A 19,073-nucleotide genomic window follows, 5' to 3' on the forward strand; every position below is an offset into this window, starting at 1 on the left:
GTGGTGCGATCACCCACGTGGCCGAAAGAATAACAGACCCTGACTGCTGAGCGCTGAGCGCTTAGTGCGCACTGGCGCGAGTCAAAATACCAGGTGGCACGGACGCAGAGTGGGAACACCAAGGTATGCTACTAATAGGTGTTGATTTAATCTTTGCTGTGGTGCTTAGAACACAACTGGGTGCAACAGTGATCCTTCGTTCTCGGCGCCCCGTTCAAGGCCTTCAAAGACAGGGCAAGACCGACTCGGAGGGTTTAGCTGCGGGGAAGGGAGCAGGGAATGTATAAATACATAATAGATGAAAGGTAAACCAATAAAGGCTGCACTACGCAGAGGCATGGCTGACAGTACTACTAGTACAATGCTAATAGTACCTATCTATTCAGGCCTCCGATCTCATGCTCCACGCACTAGCCACTTACGGATGGTTTGTACGAGACATTGCAAACCCGCTTGATATGTCGCTCGCAGGAGTCCTTGGAGGCGAAGATAGCGGAACATTGACGGCATCGTACTTCGTACTTCTTGAAGTGCTTCTTTACAATGTGCCTCTTCACGCCATGATTATCGATTTTGATCCACGTTTGGCAGCGAGTTCCACCCTGTTCCCACGGACATTGAACTGGTCCATGGGGATTCACAGTTGTGCAGGCTAGATAAGACCCAATGCACATATTGAGGTGCTGGCAGGCCTGATGGTAGGTTTTTGAGCGAAAGTCGTGGTTGCAAGAGTTGATGCAGCAGAAGTGATTGATAGTCTTCGTCTCGGCGTAGATGGCGCGGTCACTGGAGACAGTTGATCTCCAGATTTCGTGAAGTGATAAATTTCTTACCTCTCATTAGCCTGTTCCATCGTCAAAAACGTATCAGGCGTACTGCCCTCTGCAAAGCCAGAGTCGCTGCGATGGCATGAGCATGAGAGAACATGGAGCGAGCGCTAAGACGTACGGTGATAGCGGAGCGGAGCTTCGGCGACGAGCTCGTTTGCGCACACTTTGGTACCGGATGCCCCGGCCACGCGTCTTGTAAGCCGCGTAGCTTGCATCAACTGGAGCACCACTAGTAGAGCCGAGAGCAGCATCGGGAAGCGGTCCGCTCAGGCGTACGGCGGGCGGATCTGGCATAACGGAATGCGGCCAGACTGGACGCGGAGCGACTAGGCCAGCTGTCGACAGCGTGGACGAGAACGCATGTCGGGCGGCGTGTGTGTTGGCCCCACTCGAAGTGCCATTGGACGCAGAGGCGGGCGTAGATGCCGTCACAGGGGACGAACCTGCCGGAATCGAGCTACCACACGTGAAATCCGTCTCCGTGTTGCCACGGTTGGGCGCGTACATCAGGGAGCCATCGAAGCCCTGACGGTCCACATCCCCCATCGGCAGAGAAACATGAATGCCTCGCGAGTCTTTGAAGCCGGCGGAAGCGAAGCCGGCAGCCCCGTCTCTTCTGCCGAGGTGGTGGGTGAGGTCGGAAACGCCAGACTCGTCGGTTTCGCTGACTCGCCCATAGGATCGCATGGCATCAACAAGGTTCTGCGGAACGCTACTGAAAATATTCGCGGGATATGGTGCGTCGGCCAGCTGCGTAGACGCGCCGTCCTCATTCTGCAGTGCGACACTGGCAGATACTCGGATCGTATTAGAGATGAATGGATACTGTGAGACGACATCACGACCGACATCACGACCGTTATCGATCGGATTGTCATAGGCGACAGTATTCGTTGCAGCGGGTATACCACTGGGGACGTCGTTCTTGAAAGCTCGACCATAGGGATTGAACCGCGTCCCTTTCCTGAGCTGTCTGTTCACTATCTGACCCTGGTGATCGAAGTCGACGTTGGCCAAACCACCGTACGAAGGCCCTGCACGTGCGGCGACTTGAGTCGGGTATGCAGATGCACGAGCAGAATGTACAGGAGGGTATGATGTGTTGACGTCAGAGGTCGGCCGAGATGCTCGATGAATCTGGCGTTGGTCGGACTGCCCATACAAATATGCGGTGGCTGGCTGGATACTGCCAGAATACATTCCGTTCAAGGTACCCTGTGGGAGAATATGATCATGCATAGACGAGCTCTACATGTATGGAGACATACGGTAGAGGAACCGGTGGATGGGTCATAGCCATTGCCTAAACCAGGATAATGGTCACGGCGCGACCAGTGATCCTGAGGATGTATAGAAGCGGCGGAAGTTCCGTGGTCAGCGAAATCGGTCCGCCATGTAGCAGTGGTGGCTACGGGCGGAGGCAACGTCTGGTCTGCGATGAATCCAGTGCGGTAATATCCGTACACGCTCGGCTGGATGCCGTTGGCCGTTTCGACATAAGCCACCGAAGGGCCTTCACCGCTAGCGTGCGCAGGCGGTTTCGATGACGAGTGGGTCGGGGAAATGGCGCCTGGTGTGTCCAAGCTGATGGCCGGGTCGTGATGCTGGGGCGGGAGGCCCTGGTGGGTGGTGGGTGGTGGGTACCACTCATTTCCCAGCGGAAAATCCGTGGCGCTAAAGGAGTCGAGCGTGTCTTCAACGTCCGACATTGTGGCCGTGTCGTCAATGGAGGCGGCGACTCGAGCGAAAAGAGAGGGAACGGTGAGGGAACAAGCGAGCCACGAAGGAGAGAGGTCGGACGGCAAAGCAGACAGGTTTTGACGCCAAAGCTTTAATAGGGCCTCTACCAGTGATGGTGGAACTGTGCAATAGCGGCAGGATTGTCAGCAGGCCACGCGCGACTCGTCCACCACAGATACGATGCCCACCCCACGAGGCATGTCATCAAGGAACGCAAAGAGGATGTGGAACTTGCTCACAATATTGTCAGAGGGATCAGTATCGCGTTCCACCGGCGCTCTGGACATCCTTCTCACTGATCCGCCGGCCTTGCCCGTCGCCGTCAGACATACTTGCTTTCATGAGCACGACTGCTAATGCCAAGATCAGCTCATCGACGTCCTCGCAACTAGTAGAGACAGAAGAAATACGCACGAAGTATGACACAACGGCACCATGCCGGGTTTCTGTCCTTCACCTTCATAGCTTGGGGTGCGGTATTGCCTCCGCATGAGGAACGGGACCGCAACAACTGGGAGGGGGGTTCGAATGCGCAAGTCGACTGACCAGAGGGTAGAACGCGCTCGAGAGGGGACGTGCTGGCTTATAGTACTTCACGGAGGCTGTACACCGGGGATGTGGTCGAACCATCAGCCCTGTGAATGATGGAAGGCGTTCTAGCTCCCAACTCTCCCAACTGTAACCAGGGACGCTCACGACATCCATTGAACAAAGGGGCACAATGACCAGCATTGCCCCGGTCCACCGCACAGCTGGTACGGCATCGTAGTTCATCAGGTAAGCGAGTATCCGAGTTCATGAACATACGAAGCTCTAATATACGTCCAGCATGAAACTCGCACACCCCAGACGCAATCATGCTGTGCTGACAGTGCCCCGTAGGAACATATCAGAACAGATAGATACGTCCGCACGAAGACAAGGCGAAGCTTGTCTGGCATGTCCAGGGACACTGGCGATATGCACATTCATCACATCGCAAGCGACCTGAACCGCGCGACCGGTTTTCTGAAGATACGATCAAGAGTAGCTGGCAGGCCCTGACAACGCACGGATTTCATCGAGCCCGCTGAACGCCTGTCTTTCCATTGCTACGATATCCATAGATCCTGGGCAAGGCATGAGTCAGTCATGGCATTCTGAGCAAGAATGCACGATATTTGCCTACTCAAGATAATTTGTCGCAATTAACTCCGCCCAGGCCTGTAGATAGCAGCTAGTCAATACAACAGTATGTGCCATTCACAAGGACATCACATTGCATACCGTTCTCACCGACTCGACACTTGGTTTTCAACGGACGAAGAGCAGGCAAGATCCCTGACCGTATCTACCGTTGAAAACCAACTCACGTCCCGCAAATGCAGTCATAGGTGGTCTGTTAACCGCTACTGCTGATCACCATCTGCGACGGGAATCTACGCTCCTGTCACATACAGAAGCCTATAAGCCATCACAGTCGATGACGCAAGATAAAGCGCACCGGTTGGTTTTGTGGACTATCACGTATTGAACAACTGTCCGAGCACCTTTGCGTCACATTCTCCACGCGCAGAAGGAACAGAGTTCACTCTCTGACCGGTAAATGCCTCGCTAATAACCAGCATGCATCCAGGGGTTCACCTCGAAGACTTCGGCGTAGCCACGTCGGATACTCTGCCTCTCCTGGGTTGTTACATGGTAGGTTGACGTGGGCTCACGCATCGGGGTGAGGAACTGGACACGACACAGAGAGTACCTGCCATTTGCGACATCTGTTCTGTGGGTGAAAGTGAGCCAACGACGAGAACCGGAAAGCAGCATATGAGAAGGTACGCATAAGTTGTTTGAACGTAGAAGGTTGTTCTAATGTCGACTTCGCGAACAACTTACAGCAAGGGCTATGAATGGTGGACCCACAACGATCCACGAGATGGTACGGATCGGACGAGGCCGGGGCGAATCTGTCAGCGACAAAGCCTGCTGGCCACGCCGCGCAGTGGCCGTGGCGCGGTCACCGGTGGCGTCATACCCGCCACTCGCCGGCGCGGCCTCCTCGTCGCTCGATCACGATCTCATGGATTCATCGGCCCCTTCTGCTCAGCCTCCATCCCACCTTCACCTCCTACTCATGGCGCCCACTGCGTGGCATATCCTTGGAAACATGCCTATCATGCGATCGGCACCTTCAGGGCTGAGCTACCGTCATCCGGCGGCGGTGGTGCACTTCGAGACGGTACACGCCGTGAGCAAACGGTTGTGTCGACGCACGCTTGAACGACCCGGATACCATCGTAGCAAGCACAGCATTCGTCAATCGGGAGTACAACGGAGGCCGTGCAGTATATCGTTGCAGGGAAGAGGTAGAAGGGGAGGGGCTCCAGTGCGACAAGGTGCGTAGTACGCCTGTGAAGAGGTACGTATGTATATCGCATTGGTCCTCTCTATATCCACTTATACGCTGCGTCTTTCAGTCATGGTGTGATCGTACGTGTCGTCTTTTGACTTGCTGACCGACGTCCTGGATTTCGGTATCTCTCTGGCTTAGCGTCTGCCAAATCACTCTGCCTCACCTTCCCTCCTGCGTTTTCGATGTTCCATCCACTTCTGATGGTTCGGCTCGTCGTGGTATACATCCCGTCGTCTACGAGTATCTCTCGCTGCCTTCAGGATGCTGGCCAACTCTTCTCCTACCTGCTGTACGTGGATGACTGCCGGTGAGTGTCTGCTATCGAGACCACACAGGCAAGTCGGACCACTTGACCTCGTACGATACGTCCCCGCGACCATTCGCGCATCCTCTTCTATTGGATTGCAAGTTCACGTTACCAACAACGTTCAATGGATCCCAGGCTTTCCATTCTCCGTATATGCCTCGCTTGAGCATAAGTTGTTCTCATGTGCCGTACATCTCCAACATCGGTCAACCTTATGCTCATCGATGATGCTTCTGATCCATTCAGTTCTCCAACACAGGTAAAGCTCTGTATAGCCATCTCTGCTTCGATATGCGCTCGACTACAGTTCAGCCAAGTACTGAACACTTTTCCTTGCCCCACACTCAACGATCATCGTGTGCCCCCCATCGGTCCGAGTACCGTCGAGGCGTATGTCACTGAAACACTGACTATGCAGTGCGCCCATCAACCATATCAAACAGGTCGAGAACAGCTGCCACACGCCTGTCATGTTACGGCACACTGGCGCGCAAACTTTACTATGGCTCATAACTACTCATAGGGAAGTAGAGATCCACACCATCTCACGAGCAAACGGGTCCGAAGGATGTCGCCTCGAACCTGCAGAGACTTAGGATCGTAAGGAGTAAGTCCATGTCGTCCGAACATTGATATTGAACACCGAACATTAACTCGGACTGCTCGTCAGTACTACGGCGCCGGGCGAGTACCCGGCGGTCCTCGGCCCTTTCTCATGAATACAGGGGCGAAATTCGCTATCGAACCCGTGTATCAGCACATGACAGTTCCACAGAAGCTCGCGCAGCGGCGTTTACTGCCACACGTTCCACCATGCAGGTGGAACTTCAACGGCGTCAATCGCGGCGTGTTCAACTTCTTGGTGGAACAGGTGGAACGAGACGGCGCTGGGAACAATAGGTCGTTCGGTGAGTCGGTTCTGCGATGCGAGAATAGCCCGGTGGAACGATGCTTTCATCAGCAGTCGGCGTCGTGTGGAATCCAAAGGAGTAGCTGACATCTTGTCGGGATCCATACAGTACGTGTCATGTCTCTCCAACCAATTGGTACAGTACTGACTTCCTGCCAGCGCATGGATGCGAGATCGGTTATATAGGTGCACTTCACTCCGAGTGCTCTGCTCCACCGCTCATAGCCCAGTCCATTGCATTTCATCTATCTCACAAGTGAGATTCGAATCACAATGCTCCGAACCGAGTGACTAACCAAACGACACTCCTTTGAGCATAGAGGCTCGCGGACGCGGAGATGCGAGGCGTGGACGCTTCTTCTCCCCTCGCCGTACGCCAGGTGACGGAAGCTCTCCAGCTAGAACTTCGCCCTTGTCTCGCTGTCCGTAGCTTGCCAGCTGCGGATGTCGAAGTGCAGATGTTGGCCTGTGTTTCTGAGTTGTCGGATGGGCAGTGCCAGGGCTGTAGGTACGACCACATACTCATTCTTTGCCTGTTATACCGTGCATCTTTTCAAATCACTCGAACGCTAGTAAGTTCCATGCTCCTTCCAGTTACGTTCGCATCGCTCAACCTCTGATTCCGGGCTTGTGTACGCACAACGCCACTCGGATTCTATTGGTCTTAGGTCTTGAACGATGCCATTCCACGCCCGTCGCCGGTGTCGAGAGCGAGCCAGGCTGAAGCTAGAGGCTGAATTCAACGGCAGAGGAGTAGCTACGAATCACTGGCAGTGAAGATCGAAGGCGCGATGTCCTGCTCTCATCGACGTCTTGTCGAGGTGTAGTAGAGGCTGGTGCAATAACTCGCCTGTTACATTGTCAATTCAGTTACCTCTTTGCCCCTTCTCTGCGATGGACACCACAGTTCGTGTGATGAGGACTGCCAATAGCGGATAAGTCGGTGGTCATATACATAGGCCATGAGAGTGTTTTGCATTATCAGTATTCTAGACCGGGTGCTTAGGACCATATGACGTAGTTATACAAGTTACAAGTCGGTGTATGTTACGTCGAGGATAGAATCATAGACTTCATGTTGTCTGTATTATCCGGAAGAAAGCTGGATGACGGTAATGCAGCGTTGTGGATGACAGGTCCTGAGAGGCTATCGAGTTCGTACTATTATGAGTTTCGGCTAGTCAGCGAAAGAGCCGAAGAGATGCCACATACCCGTGTTGCCTGTGCTTGTTCGATTCTGTAACGAACAATATCAGAACACGATGGGCTTGAAGCTTGACGACGCAGTCATGAAGTGGGAGCGATCGGTCCACAACCTGGCCGGAGAGGTATGCACCGACACCGCGACACTGTATCCAGCGCACGCATACAAGAAATTACAGCAGGCTTACCTGTTGCTTCAACTCCTTTGTGGAACCTCTTCTTGTGTCGCTTGAGCGCGTCTGGGCGCGACAACCATTTGCCGCATCCATCGCATTGGGTACGACGCCTCCCCAGATGCTTCTCCTCCATGTGCTTGCCCAGTCGACCCATTTTTACCTTCGTACTGCATTCGCGCAGTAGGCATTCAACCCGACCGTTCTCGCCCTTCGGAGCCCTGTTCAATTGATCGGCGTGGCACGTCTCGAGGTGTGTTTGAACGTCTTCAGCGGTACCTTCGGGGATGTAACCGGTGCAAGTTGAGCCGCCAACGTTGCATCGGGTCCTACGGACCATCGCTTCTAGCGCGGCCCAGGCCTGTTCGGAATCACCCGCCGTTCCAGTGACGCTGTCAGCTCGAGTAGCTCCAGGGAGCCTGTCCACATATCATCACTGGCAGTCAACAACGAGTCGTAACGAGGCAACCGCCGCAGGTCCACAAACCTGTCTCGCGTGGTAATGCCGTCGGCGATGGCGGGAAGGCTGGTAGACTGTCCGTGATGATCGCTTTCCGCCTTGACGTTGAAGGGTTCATGATACTCATAAATCGTGCGCTGCTGTGCATTGTTACAAACCCCGAGAGGGATACTCAATTTGGTGAGCACGTACATTCGTTGAGACCTGTGAGAAGCGAACGCCGCCCGTCGCGCCCGCAATGAGATGGTCTTCAGGTACAGGTGACCCACTGGCCGCATCAACGGTCATTCCGCGCCGTTCATGTGGCTGCTGGTCCAGGTTGCCGTGCCCATATGTCGAATCTTAGAGTGGAGGAGTGAACATGCGTTGAAATCGTTCGGAAAATAAACCGACCTGTAGGAATCGATATGTCTTGGAATGCTTGCCCTTCCGAGTCGTTGACCGCAGCAGAATAAGCACCAGGCCATGGCAAGTATTGGTGGTAGTTTGGCGTATGGGTCGGACTAGGAAATGAGTGGAGAGCAAGGTGCTCAGGTACTGGTGAGCGCGTGTCGCTGTGGTCGATAGTGGGATAGTAGGATTCATGGGAGAAAGGGTGACGGGCGTCACTTAAGAAGCGACCAGGATCTTCAGGTTGGATGCCCTGCATGGGGCTTTGGGCGAGCGCGGATGACAACGGAACCTGAGGTACACCATTCCGTTCACTGGCACCAGCAGGTGCAGCGGGTCGTCTTAATGTTCCCCAGTACGGGACCGAGGCAGGACCCCGATTGTGGTCGCCAATCAGATGCTCATCCATACCCGCTCCGCACTGGGACACGATGTCAAGGTATTGTACAGTGTGCAGTAAAAAGATACGTACCTAGACGAGAGACCAGTACCAGTTGGTGATAGATCTAAGATACCTGTGCGACCCTCAGGTGAAGAACAGGCGTTTTGACGCGTCGACCGCAGAGCATTTAAGTAATCCATCGACCGAGGTGTTAGAAAGGTTGCTGAGATTATGTTTGCAACTCCGCGGTACACCAGCACATTCCACCATGGTATCCCGACCACCAGCGGTTTCGGTGTGCAAGAAAACGAGTCAGATCAGTTCATAACCGTCGCCACCGCATCAATGTGAGAAGGTACAGTATGATCTTACCGGCTGGTGGACAGTCGACCGAGCTTCTCTGTCGCGAGGCACGCCATTCATCGCCGCAATCTCATCTTCCCCGCCAAGGTGCCTTTCCACCTTGGCCTGGAGACTGACTGTACTTGTTCGAGATTGAACTTGCCACAATCTTGCCGTGACCATCGAGTCGGTGGAAAGCTCGCGGGAAGAAGCATGCCAATCAGAGCGGTCCTCGTGAGCTGCAGCTTCAAAGGTAATGCTTCGTGATCTGTAGCGAACGCGCGGAGGAAGGGAACGGGAAAGGAGAACGGGTGGAAGAGTTATGTATTGGCCGCGTGCAGACCTGGGGAGGAGCTCCACATAGGCTTAGTCAGTAAATGTGCGTTATGCAAGTCTGTTAGACGCCTCACCATGTACCGTTCGCGGAACTCCGTTACCCGATGTCCTGCAGTCCTTCCGTGAGTAGACATCGTAGACCACATCATCCATCTCCGCCGGCGCACAAGCGACGCCCTCGAGAACATGGGTCAGCCGGGACAGCCACATGAAGTGCCCACGTACTTTCTGGACTACGATCAAGTGTATTGGAAGCCGTGCTAGCCGTGCTCTCCCACAGGGAAGACGTCAATACGTCAGAGTCCGGCGGGCGCAGTAGAACTGTTACAGTTGAAGGCAGGGGGAGGGACTCGGAACTCAGGCGACAACTACCACCTCTTGTGAGGTATCCTCGAACTTGAAGGGCGCATTGAGTAGCAATATCTCAAGCCGCGGGAAAGCGACCCGACATAGAAGTATCAGAGCCACGCCACGCAGAGCGGTCCTCGTAGGCGAGATGAGGGCCAAGATAGACAGAAGCTCGGGCCACAGGGTGGGGGATCTAGGTGTGTTCCTACGATGCGGTTGTCAGAAGCTCTAAGTACAGCTATGCAAGAGTACGTCACCACTTGCCTACGTTGGCGTTGGAGCATCGCTGCCTTTGTGCAACGACCATCCGGAAGGTTCCCGAGGGTCATCGACGCAGTGCGCTACCTGTCAGTACTTATGCATCCTCAAACATGCCTACCGAGGTTACAATGACCTTTCAGGCATGCTCGTATCGCTGTAACATCCGCATCGGCAGATTGATGAAGCATTCGATTGGGTGGCCGGACTGCCCGGGCGACGCAGGATAAACTGAAATGTAAGTTGTTCCGCTATAAAGCGTGCTCACCACGCATATCAATGAGCCGTTTGCAACGAACAGGATGTATTCATCCAATACAAACACTTAAGGAGTGGTTCAAATTGATGCGACACGAGCAGACTAGAGGTGAATATTTGAATGGTCAGCATTCGTGAGATGTTGAGAAGGACGCATACTGATCATGATGCAACATCCGACTTCGCCACAGACACCTGCAGTTCTATCTCCGACGTACAAGGAAATGGCCCGCGCGGCAGTACGTTGGCAAGTGTGGCGTAAACTGTATTGTATGAAACAGAGAATCACTGCTGTGACTGACCAAGTTGCCCGATTCTGCCAGATGCAATCGAACCTTCGCCTATAGTTCAGCCATATGAAAGCAGATGCTCGTTTCTATGAAAGCATCGCTGCGAGATCGGTGGATGTCCACGTTGAAGCTGGCAACCAAGCAGAGAACAACAGGACCCGAGGTCCGCATGAAGGTATGTGTGACCAAGACCGGCTTGGAAGGAAGGGGTCAAGACACTCAAACTGGACCGTCAGTTAGCCAGCAGCAGATACTGACTCGAACGCACCGAGCAGCGTCACGAAGGGTGTATCACGATGGACCCACAACGTCACACATGGTGTGCATCTGAAATTGGGAGCAAGTCGCCCGGCGCGGGCCCGGCGCAGTCACCCGACGTCGGACGATGTCTCAGATCTCAGTCCGCGACCTCCACTCCGACTCCGACATGGCCAGAGTATACTACCTAAGTACCTTGCTACTCAACGCGGTGACAACCGAGGCGATACCCGCTCGCCCTCTCCGCCGTAGGACCGTCCATGAGAACCCGAGCAATCGTCCAACACTGAATAGCTGAACACTGGCATGTTGCCGGTCGCCTAGGGCACCTTGACCGACAGTCACTGACTACGCTCTCAACCTCGAACTCACACGGTTTCATTTGATTCTACGAGTATAAAGCATTCAGCCGTGGCTGAATTTGGGAGGACACGTAGGGAGGAAGCGCGAATGATACTGGTGCCCGAGTCGGTCACGGTGGTGAGTCCTTACTTGCATCCAGACGTGGCGTCCATATCTCTCAACATGTCTCGAATAGTGCGATGTGTATCATACGTAAATTTTACCATGTCTTATAGATTCACTCGACTGTCGTCGTCTCTTCCAATCTACATGTCACTCGCGCCTAGCCACGCTTGAGTTGCGCCTGCATTTACGCGCACAGTCGACAACGCTGTCATCCGGGGCGCGTGGACGCAAATTGTCTTAATACTGACATGCAAGGGAGCCTTGTTCGGCATTAGTTCGGCATGTCGGAATCCAGCATATATTCCTGCTTTGGACGTCTGAGCAGAGGATACGTAGGATCCGACCATGCGTGCGGCACCACTATTAACGCGACTGACTGATCGGCGGAGTTGATGCCTTTTCGGTGATACCTACAGGCAAGCGTGCAAGTGCGGTATCATGATCCGCCCCGCTGAGGAGGAGGAGGAGGAGGAGGGGGTACCATTTAGTCAGCACGTTCGCGCGCCGTAGGGCTCGCCATGCGTGACAGCGCTCTCTATTTACATGATTGTGTCGAGCGATCGTGGTGATGCGCCGCGTGGACTACAACCTTGACTAGTGTTCAGATATACTGTAAACCTCCTTAAATGATACTGGCCATCACACCGCCAGCAGATGACTCTCAAGTCAACAAATCCGCTGCAATTGAGGATTTGCAGTGGCGAGCCGATGGGATAGCGCAAGGGATAGCGTATAGTCAACAATCCGGCTGAATCTGGGATGCGGCCGTACGTATGTACATCATTCATGGCATGATATATGATACGCAACGTATATATAGGGCTCTGCCCTCGCAGACAATAAAGGGGTTCAAAATAATTACACCACGTGCGTGCACGAGTCTGGCATGTCTTCCCGGACATAGTAGGGTGAGTACGAAAGGTAGCACGGCATCGTATGATATGCCGCCTGATAACTGACACTTCATCAATGCATTAATGAAGACCCAGCACTCCGAAAATCAGGATTGGTTGGTGACCATAGCAAGCGACGTAGTCGATGCTGCGGTAGGCCGTGTTGAGTTCGGGCGAGACGTACTAGACGTAAGAGACTGCTTACTACAGAAGGCGTAGAGCATGACTATTATAGCCTCTCGACTACTGGCACGTCGCGTTCTTGATGCTGCGGGAAGCCCTCCCTGTCAATGCGTCAGTAAATGGATCACGCAACGACAGTAGACATTGAAGGTAACAGCGGGATTCAGAGACGTTCGACGAGTTCATGCTCTGGTGCAAAGGACTACGGTGTCCTGGTGTTGCAATTGTATCTCATCGACAAGAGACTCATACGGGAAATCGGTGTGCACGGAAAGACTCACTCTCAAGAGCAATGCACGCCTTTCCATACGCCGCCGAATCAGTAGGGATGAGTTTGCAGCTAGTTGCGTGATGCCGGATGAGAGAATCTTTGGAGACGAAGTCGCCGCGCAGTAGTCGCAGTCGACTGCAAAGAGCCTGAGATGCACCTTCATTATATGCTTCACCAAACCGTCGTTGTCGACCAGTATAAAACTCGAGCACCGGATCCCGAGCCGTCAGACCAAGGGCACTGGTCTTTGCTTTGTGGAACATTCGGCAGCGACATGGTTTTGAGGCAGCTTTTCAGATGCTGGCGCCATTTCCTACAGCTCTTGCCACAGTTGCCACAGTCATTATACGAGCATGAGGGGGAAACGCGACATCGACGTCCGATATTGGTCTTCTTGGCGGAGGTTACAGTGCCATGACCTGCGCTTTGAAGTCTGGCCATAGTATTATGAGAAGAGAGGGAGCGGAGGCATGGGATGTTCTCACCTTGCCCCTCCGCTCTCAGCGCAGCCAGGGCCATTGGCGACATGAACCAGGTTTTCGGCTGGGCGAGAGTCTACGGAAATTTCGCGGGACGGTTCGATTTCGAATGAAGGCGCAAGCGGTTTTGGGGCCGACGGAGGATAGTATGCGTTGTGTACGGCAGCAGGGAAGGTTGTCGACGGTGCCCAGGGGCGCGTACCATGCGTGGTGTTCGTGTCCGGCAACGGAATAGGTTGAACAGTGCTACTGCAGTCCACGTGAGGGGGAGGAGTAAGAGACGACGGCCCAGCCACGGTCGCATCGAGGTTCGCGACGAAGCCGCCGGTGCTAACTTCGAAATCGACCGCAGGCAGAGTTCCGTAGACGGAAGAAGGCAACGCCATCGCGTGGGCGAATGCGTTCGCTGGGGGCAACCCACCGGACCCATGCGAGCTGAGCCAGTTATTCGCGGGCATGGGGGGTCCAACTCTGATGCCGTTAATGGTCTGTAGATTCGCGTAGACCTGTCGCGGATGTTGAGGCCGCCATGGGATCGAGCCACCCACACGCTCGGCTGTGCCATGCCCATGGGTGTCGGTGGCCGTATCATTCTGGCCATCACCGAAGTTATTAGAGTTTGCAGAGTACACTGGGACGTGGACGCTGTCACTCTGTAGAGCCTATTTATAATACTGGTATCGAATCGCTGACGTATCTGCTCACCTGATGATGGCGATTGTTGTGAGCTGTATCATTTTCCGTACACGACAAGGTCTCGTAAGGACGGGCGAAATAGTGAAGAGGTGTGGTTGGTGCGAGCTGCGGGATTAAACAGCATGTAAATGTCGTTGTACGATTTGTGCCGCTAATGATAATACTGACAACGAAAGACAGTTCAGAGTCATAATCCTCTGTGACAGGGTTCGACGTGTACGACGCAGGCCGGTGGTCCTTGAATTGCGTGGGGGCTGCAGTATTTCCGCGAACTGTCGACGGAGCGGTGGAAGATGGGAGCTGAGGAGTGAAGGGCGGGTCTTCAGAGTGTCCATGGTGCTGGAGAACACTGTTGTTGTTGCGCTGACGGACATTATTAGCTCAGACACCGAACGCCGGATCCGTGACAAAAGCACGTCATTACCTTATGCATACTCGAGTTTTGGCCGATATGAGCATGAGCGGCGTACTCAGTACCTGAGCGGTCCCGACCGGCAGTTGTGGTCCTTCGCCGTAGAGGCTGGCTTGGTGGGTTGTCGGCGTAGATTTGACGTGTATCGTTGCCAGGAGGGCGGCGCATGTTGTGAAAAAGATCGTGGAGGTCCTCAAGTCGACAAGGTTGTTCGCGATGGGTCGATGGAGGCGACGCAGTAAGCGAAAGGAGGTTAAGGAACGATGAAGAGCCGTCGACGTGGTAGCACTTGAGGTAGAGCTGAGTTGCTCCAGTTGCTTTATACTGTAGCGGGGCTGGTGAGATAAAGAAACTGAAGGCGACAACTAGAAGGGCATGCCCGCCATGCGTTTGCTGAGCGCGTTGTTCGTTCCACCTGGGCCTAAATCCCACCCACACAGGCTTGAGAATGGGTAGACGAGTGGACTTGTGGAGATGACGAAGGCCCGCCGCGGCGAGGTCCAGGCATGGTCCTCTTCAAGGTTAGGATCGGGGACGCCCGCGAGATCGCAGAGATGAATACGATGGCGCGGATATTGGGCACTTGTCCATAATGAACAAGTAACCGGCTGCAATATCAGTTATGATTTACTCACAAGGTATATCTTGTTGCATCCTCGCCGATGTGCCCTCCAATACCTTCTCCTTCTGTGGTGTTGAGAGAACCATGCGGCGCCAGCATGCGAGGAGTGTAGCTGTAGTGAGGGATGGAGACGGACCGCACACCCGGGTCAACTGGATGAACGAAAACCGATGTGGAGGGGGGAAGGCCTGCTCGACAGGTCTTTCAGCGGTTGCGTATTAAATACCGTGGTCCCCCCTGTCATTCTGTGTGAGCGGGGCGCGCATAGAAGCCGACTCTACCTTCCCGGCCACTATCATCATAACCCAGGACACCCGCTGGGTCTTTCATAATCGCAACTGTGGTGACTGTCATTTTCCCCCTGCCCACTGTTCACCACGGAGACGGCGTAGCAGCGACGCTCGTCCGGTAAGTGAGCACCTACGGATAGCTGAGTCGCTCATATCGACTCAGCAGCGCCAGGCTCGAACGCCCAATGCTGTGCGAGTCTCCCACAGGGAACCTGTCATAGTGAACCAGGACGACCACACGGACGTGAGCCTAACCATTGCCTGGGATGCTAGGGCGAGATAAGGACGTGATGTGCTCGCAGAAGATTCCTCTTGTCGCGTCACTGGTGGGTCGCATAGCTCCCATTTAACATGGGAGCTACACTACATGACAGCTGCCGGGAAGCCACCCAGAGGAACGTCTGGTATACTGCAGAAAAAATACAGGAGCCCACCGTAGATGCAACGCGCGAGGTCCGCGTCCGAGAGAGCATCGAGGCACCTCAGGCCCGGGGGAATCCGGTCCGCCAGAATATTCCCAATGCAAGTATACGACGTACCTGCTCATGTGTCGACGAAGGGTTTGTCCACCTGGGCAGGCTTTTAAAATGGGATGAAATAGAGCTGAGTAGTCCCCGTGGACGTAAGACGTTATTCACTTAGCGGAACGCTGCCAGACCAGTCTTGATAGCCGGGATACGGCGCAACGAGAACAAAACACATAGTGATGTTTTTGACAGATTGCGGGGAGCCTGAAACTCGGCTGTGCCGCGACGAGGCTGATAGGTGGTGCGTCAGCCAATTGCTAGCCATCTCGGTAATAGGAAATTACGGGAGCGCTCCTGCGGCTGACACCTCCAGGAGCACACAACCACCCACGACCGACCATGCGGCCACTGATCTTGAGATGGTATGTGACTTACCTCGACCCGGATCAATGTGATATCGAAAAGGAGACCGCCTGTGTAGCGTTAACACGAGGTCGCTGTACTCGGACAAATGAACGTGGTTTCCGTGACCTGTGTTGCACGGGGCCGTACAGGTCATTATAGTCTTTTTCTGTACGCGAAAGAAAAAGCCAGGCCAGACGGAAAGAGCTAAGATCACGACAGAACATGGGTCAGTGCAGTCGAAAGCGAAACTTGCAAGCTGTCAGGCTACTCACAGAGAAACAAGGGCGGAGGACCAGCACCTCGGACCAAGTTAACAACAGCATCGCCACCGGGCACCCGCGAACTCACGCCAGTTGAAGATGATGACAATGTACGACCTTGTCGTAGTACTTGGGTCTATAAGACGTGGATTGCGACGTGCGTAGGACCTAGGTGAGCACCGTGAGCCTGAGGCCTGGCCTGGAGGCGGCTACTGATGACTTGCTGCCGGCCGGCGTGGCGCCTCTCTTAGCACTTCTAGCTTCCTGGCACCTCTCGGACGCCTCCCACTCCTCACGGCCATGACACTGCATGCACTTCTATACTAGCGACGACTCAACTGTGCTCGCGTGGAGAGGCCTCGTCCATACTATCTCCACCAGTATGCCGCCGAAAATCATTGTCAGCGCTCTGAGGCGACGCACGCACACACCTCGACTACTCATGGTCGCGAAATCATTGAAGCAGGCATACGGCTCAAATGTCGGGATACGTGGAGCTGGAGATCATCAGGGGAGGGAGCGACGACTCGGCAAAACTTGTTTGGCCCTCTTTGGCTGGCCCCGACGCACCACTACGCACCACCGTTGTCTCCGCAGAGGAGAGCCCATGACAATCTCTTCTCAACCTCGGCCACGAAACTCATGTCAACCAGTCCCCCTCCTTGGACCTCCTCCACTCCTCCTCGGCCACGAAACTCACGACACCAGGTGCTGTGGTCGTTCTGCCGATGTGTGCAAAGCGACAGCCATAATGACTGGAAAACGAGAGTGGAGGCGAACGTCTGCTGGGATTATGCTGTCGACTGTCAGTGAGGTCCAGACATTCTATACACCCTTCATACTTCAAAGCTTCAAACTCAAGCTTCACACCCTGTGTGACGTGGTCGCTTGGACGCGACGCAGCTATCTGATACGTTGTGCTTCCCAACCGCTCCACTTCTATCTGGCGTCAGTCGGAATGTCGCTCCCCTCTTGCCACACTTGAGCTCGACTGCAAGTTATACTTCCGTTCGTCATGTCATTATGACCACGCATCCTTTCCTGATGTCGATCTCCTTATCTGCTGAACCTTCTTCAGCTTATTCTACAAGGTCGGTCGCCTTGTACTGAGCGGGCTATACAACATCCTCGGGATCGAGCCAGCCGATGGGCCTGATCTTACAATTCCGACGGTTCACGATGAGAAATGCCTGCTTTGCATCACGGCTGACCGATACAATACAGCTGGTCATGTACTACGAGACTATACTCTTGTAGCTCAACGGCAATTCCATCTTCATAATGTAGCTATGATGGACATATTCTTGCGTTACACGTCAAAGAATCTAGGGACCAGCGTTAGTAAGCCGTGCCTCTCCCGAATTTAGTCTCTTCCACTACTAAAATCCATTAGGTTTCCGAGGACGTTGGTATAGATCTGGTTGAAGGCCCGGGATGAATAGAACTCAAACGAGGTTAATCGCGGAAGATGATCCAATGGGATCGCACTGATACACATGCAAGTCATATATCAAGCAACGCAAACCATCGACCACATTCTATGCCGCTTCGGATACGGGGGCATGTCGGGCTCCAGTGGCGTTTCAGTTGTATGTCTGCTCGTCACTGAGATCGCTGTCACATAATATTGATGGTCACATAACTTCTAGGCCACGCAGTGCGACGGCCCGGGTCAATACCTGACCTCACGTCCCCCGCCTCGCACTCGGTGTCCCTCTATCGTCCTCTTCTTGACCACCGCCCTCATTTTGAATGACAGATTGTCGTGTGGCAGCAGTGCGTCTTGCGGGTGGACGGCCACCATCTACTGCCAGATGCAACGGAACTTTGACAGAGCGCCGGCGTTGACAACGCGCCTTCAACCAACTGGTGGACCCATCGAAACGCCGGGGCTGTGAGTTTCATTCACAGCAATGAGAACAATTGGAAGGAGAGACGTTGGCGCCTCTCCAAGTTCGATCCTTATCCCAACCTTATCTGTGCCGCCTTGCTGGCGGCTGGCCGCTCTCATTGCGCTAAGCTCACATACAGCTGTATCATCTATGTTACGTTCTCTAGATCAGCTGCTTGCCTAGCAGATTCGATCGACGGCAACTCGTGGTGTAAAGGCCTTGCTCGCGAACATTCAGACAACCACTGACAATGCCCACTCGCCCTCTTCGCCGCAGGTCCCGTTCACTAAAATATGAAAAGCCATTCAACGACAGTCGAGCACTGCCATGTCGCGGGGTTGTTCAGCGTACCTTAGCCTTGCCTTAGCCATCTTGACACGCTCACTGAGTTCTCAGACTGACACGACGTTGGCTTCTACCAGTCTTCAAGCATTTGGTAGCTGTCATCAGGAGGACATATATCACTAGGCAGGGTAGTAGGGGACGCAAATGACAATCTGGTGCCGGTGGTGAGTAGCACTTGTATTGAGACTAACACTACAACCTCCGTAGGCTTGAAGAGAAGCTGTTCAAAAACGTCAATAGATCGTTCATACCATTGGCGTCGTGTACCACAGTACGCTCAAGGGCTCCCTGGACCACTAAATACTATCCAATCAGAGTACACACAGTGACCGTACTTATTGGCAGTTGCATGAGTTATCCACGTCAGGAGGTTGAAACGAACCACTGTCCCTTTCCTCGACTGCAGGCAATGCCCAGCACGTATGTCAGATCAGACTATTCGCCGTGTTGAATGACGCACTGACGCATTTAGCCCTAGGGCCTTCCCCCTTCGCACACAGAGCCCAGCGTAATCTA

General features: G+C 53.9%; 8 protein-coding genes across 8 annotated transcripts; 3 read left to right on the forward strand and 5 right to left on the reverse strand.

The window, feature by feature from the left end:
• Nucleotides 1-187: 187 nt before the first annotated feature.
• On the reverse strand, nucleotides 188-3,007 carry B0H18DRAFT_1024044 (uncharacterized protein). The gene is made up of 6 exons (XM_048029677.1): nucleotides 2,985-3,007; nucleotides 2,099-2,923; nucleotides 949-2,045; nucleotides 834-899; nucleotides 358-786; nucleotides 188-305 (listed from the first exon to the last, which is right to left on the reverse strand). The coding sequence occupies exons 2-5, from the start codon at nucleotides 2,537-2,539 to the stop codon at nucleotides 411-413; spliced, it is 1,980 nt and encodes a 659-aa protein (XP_047890228.1). The 5' UTR covers nucleotides 2,540-2,923; nucleotides 2,985-3,007; the 3' UTR covers nucleotides 188-305; nucleotides 358-410.
• An 828-nt stretch (nucleotides 3,008-3,835) lies between these two features.
• Nucleotides 3,836-4,534, reverse strand: B0H18DRAFT_1024047 (uncharacterized protein). Its single transcript, XM_048029678.1, has 2 exons — nucleotides 4,054-4,534; nucleotides 3,836-3,996 (listed from the first exon to the last, which is right to left on the reverse strand). Exon 1 carries the CDS (start codon nucleotides 4,371-4,373, stop codon nucleotides 4,164-4,166), a length of 210 nt encoding a protein of 69 aa, XP_047890229.1. The 5' UTR covers nucleotides 4,374-4,534; the 3' UTR covers nucleotides 3,836-3,996; nucleotides 4,054-4,163.
• Nucleotides 4,211-6,067, forward strand: B0H18DRAFT_593515 (uncharacterized protein). The gene is made up of 5 exons (XM_048038704.1): nucleotides 4,211-4,942; nucleotides 5,513-5,525; nucleotides 5,579-5,656; nucleotides 5,710-5,873; nucleotides 5,937-6,067. The coding sequence occupies exons 1-4, from the start codon at nucleotides 4,453-4,455 to the stop codon at nucleotides 5,777-5,779; spliced, it is 651 nt and encodes a 216-aa protein (XP_047890230.1). The 5' UTR covers nucleotides 4,211-4,452; the 3' UTR covers nucleotides 5,780-5,873; nucleotides 5,937-6,067.
• A 1,038-nt stretch (nucleotides 6,068-7,105) lies between these two features.
• B0H18DRAFT_1024069 (uncharacterized protein) lies at nucleotides 7,106-8,226 on the reverse strand. Its single transcript, XM_048029679.1, has 5 exons — nucleotides 8,205-8,226; nucleotides 8,040-8,152; nucleotides 7,568-7,971; nucleotides 7,389-7,413; nucleotides 7,106-7,323 (listed from the first exon to the last, which is right to left on the reverse strand). Exons 3-5 carry the CDS (start codon nucleotides 7,890-7,892, stop codon nucleotides 7,224-7,226), a joined length of 450 nt encoding a protein of 149 aa, XP_047890231.1. The 5' UTR covers nucleotides 7,893-7,971; nucleotides 8,040-8,152; nucleotides 8,205-8,226; the 3' UTR covers nucleotides 7,106-7,223.
• On the reverse strand, nucleotides 7,898-8,661 carry B0H18DRAFT_1121922 (uncharacterized protein; the record flags this gene model as incomplete). The annotated part of the gene is made up of 3 exons (XM_048034423.1): nucleotides 7,898-8,149; nucleotides 8,205-8,353; nucleotides 8,406-8,661. The coding sequence occupies 3 exons, from the start codon at nucleotides 8,659-8,661 to the stop codon at nucleotides 7,898-7,900; spliced, it is 657 nt and encodes a 218-aa protein (XP_047890232.1).
• A 3,791-nt stretch (nucleotides 8,662-12,452) lies between these two features.
• B0H18DRAFT_1024076 (uncharacterized protein) lies at nucleotides 12,453-12,769 on the forward strand. Its single transcript, XM_048029680.1, has one exon. It carries the CDS (start codon nucleotides 12,538-12,540, stop codon nucleotides 12,742-12,744), a length of 207 nt encoding a protein of 68 aa, XP_047890233.1. The 5' UTR covers nucleotides 12,453-12,537; the 3' UTR covers nucleotides 12,745-12,769.
• On the reverse strand, nucleotides 12,700-14,542 carry B0H18DRAFT_593668 (uncharacterized protein). The gene is made up of 5 exons (XM_048038706.1): nucleotides 14,289-14,542; nucleotides 14,033-14,227; nucleotides 13,874-13,969; nucleotides 13,175-13,821; nucleotides 12,700-13,122 (listed from the first exon to the last, which is right to left on the reverse strand). Exons 1-5 carry the CDS (start codon nucleotides 14,442-14,444, stop codon nucleotides 12,861-12,863), a joined length of 1,356 nt encoding a protein of 451 aa, XP_047890234.1. The 5' UTR covers nucleotides 14,445-14,542; the 3' UTR covers nucleotides 12,700-12,860.
• Nucleotides 14,543-16,538: 1,996 nt separating this feature from the next.
• On the forward strand, nucleotides 16,539-17,561 carry B0H18DRAFT_593656 (uncharacterized protein). The gene is made up of 2 exons (XM_048038705.1): nucleotides 16,539-16,720; nucleotides 16,784-17,561. The coding sequence occupies exons 1-2, from the start codon at nucleotides 16,631-16,633 to the stop codon at nucleotides 17,303-17,305; spliced, it is 612 nt and encodes a 203-aa protein (XP_047890235.1). The 5' UTR covers nucleotides 16,539-16,630; the 3' UTR covers nucleotides 17,306-17,561.
• Nucleotides 17,562-19,073: the final 1,512 nt, after the last annotated feature.

This window comes from Fomitopsis serialis, assembly GCF_022376445.1.
Source record: "Fomitopsis serialis strain Sig1Antser10 chromosome Unknown B0H18scaffold_68, whole genome shotgun sequence".
Classification (NCBI taxonomy): Eukaryota; Fungi; Basidiomycota; class Agaricomycetes; order Polyporales; family Fomitopsidaceae; genus Fomitopsis; species Fomitopsis serialis.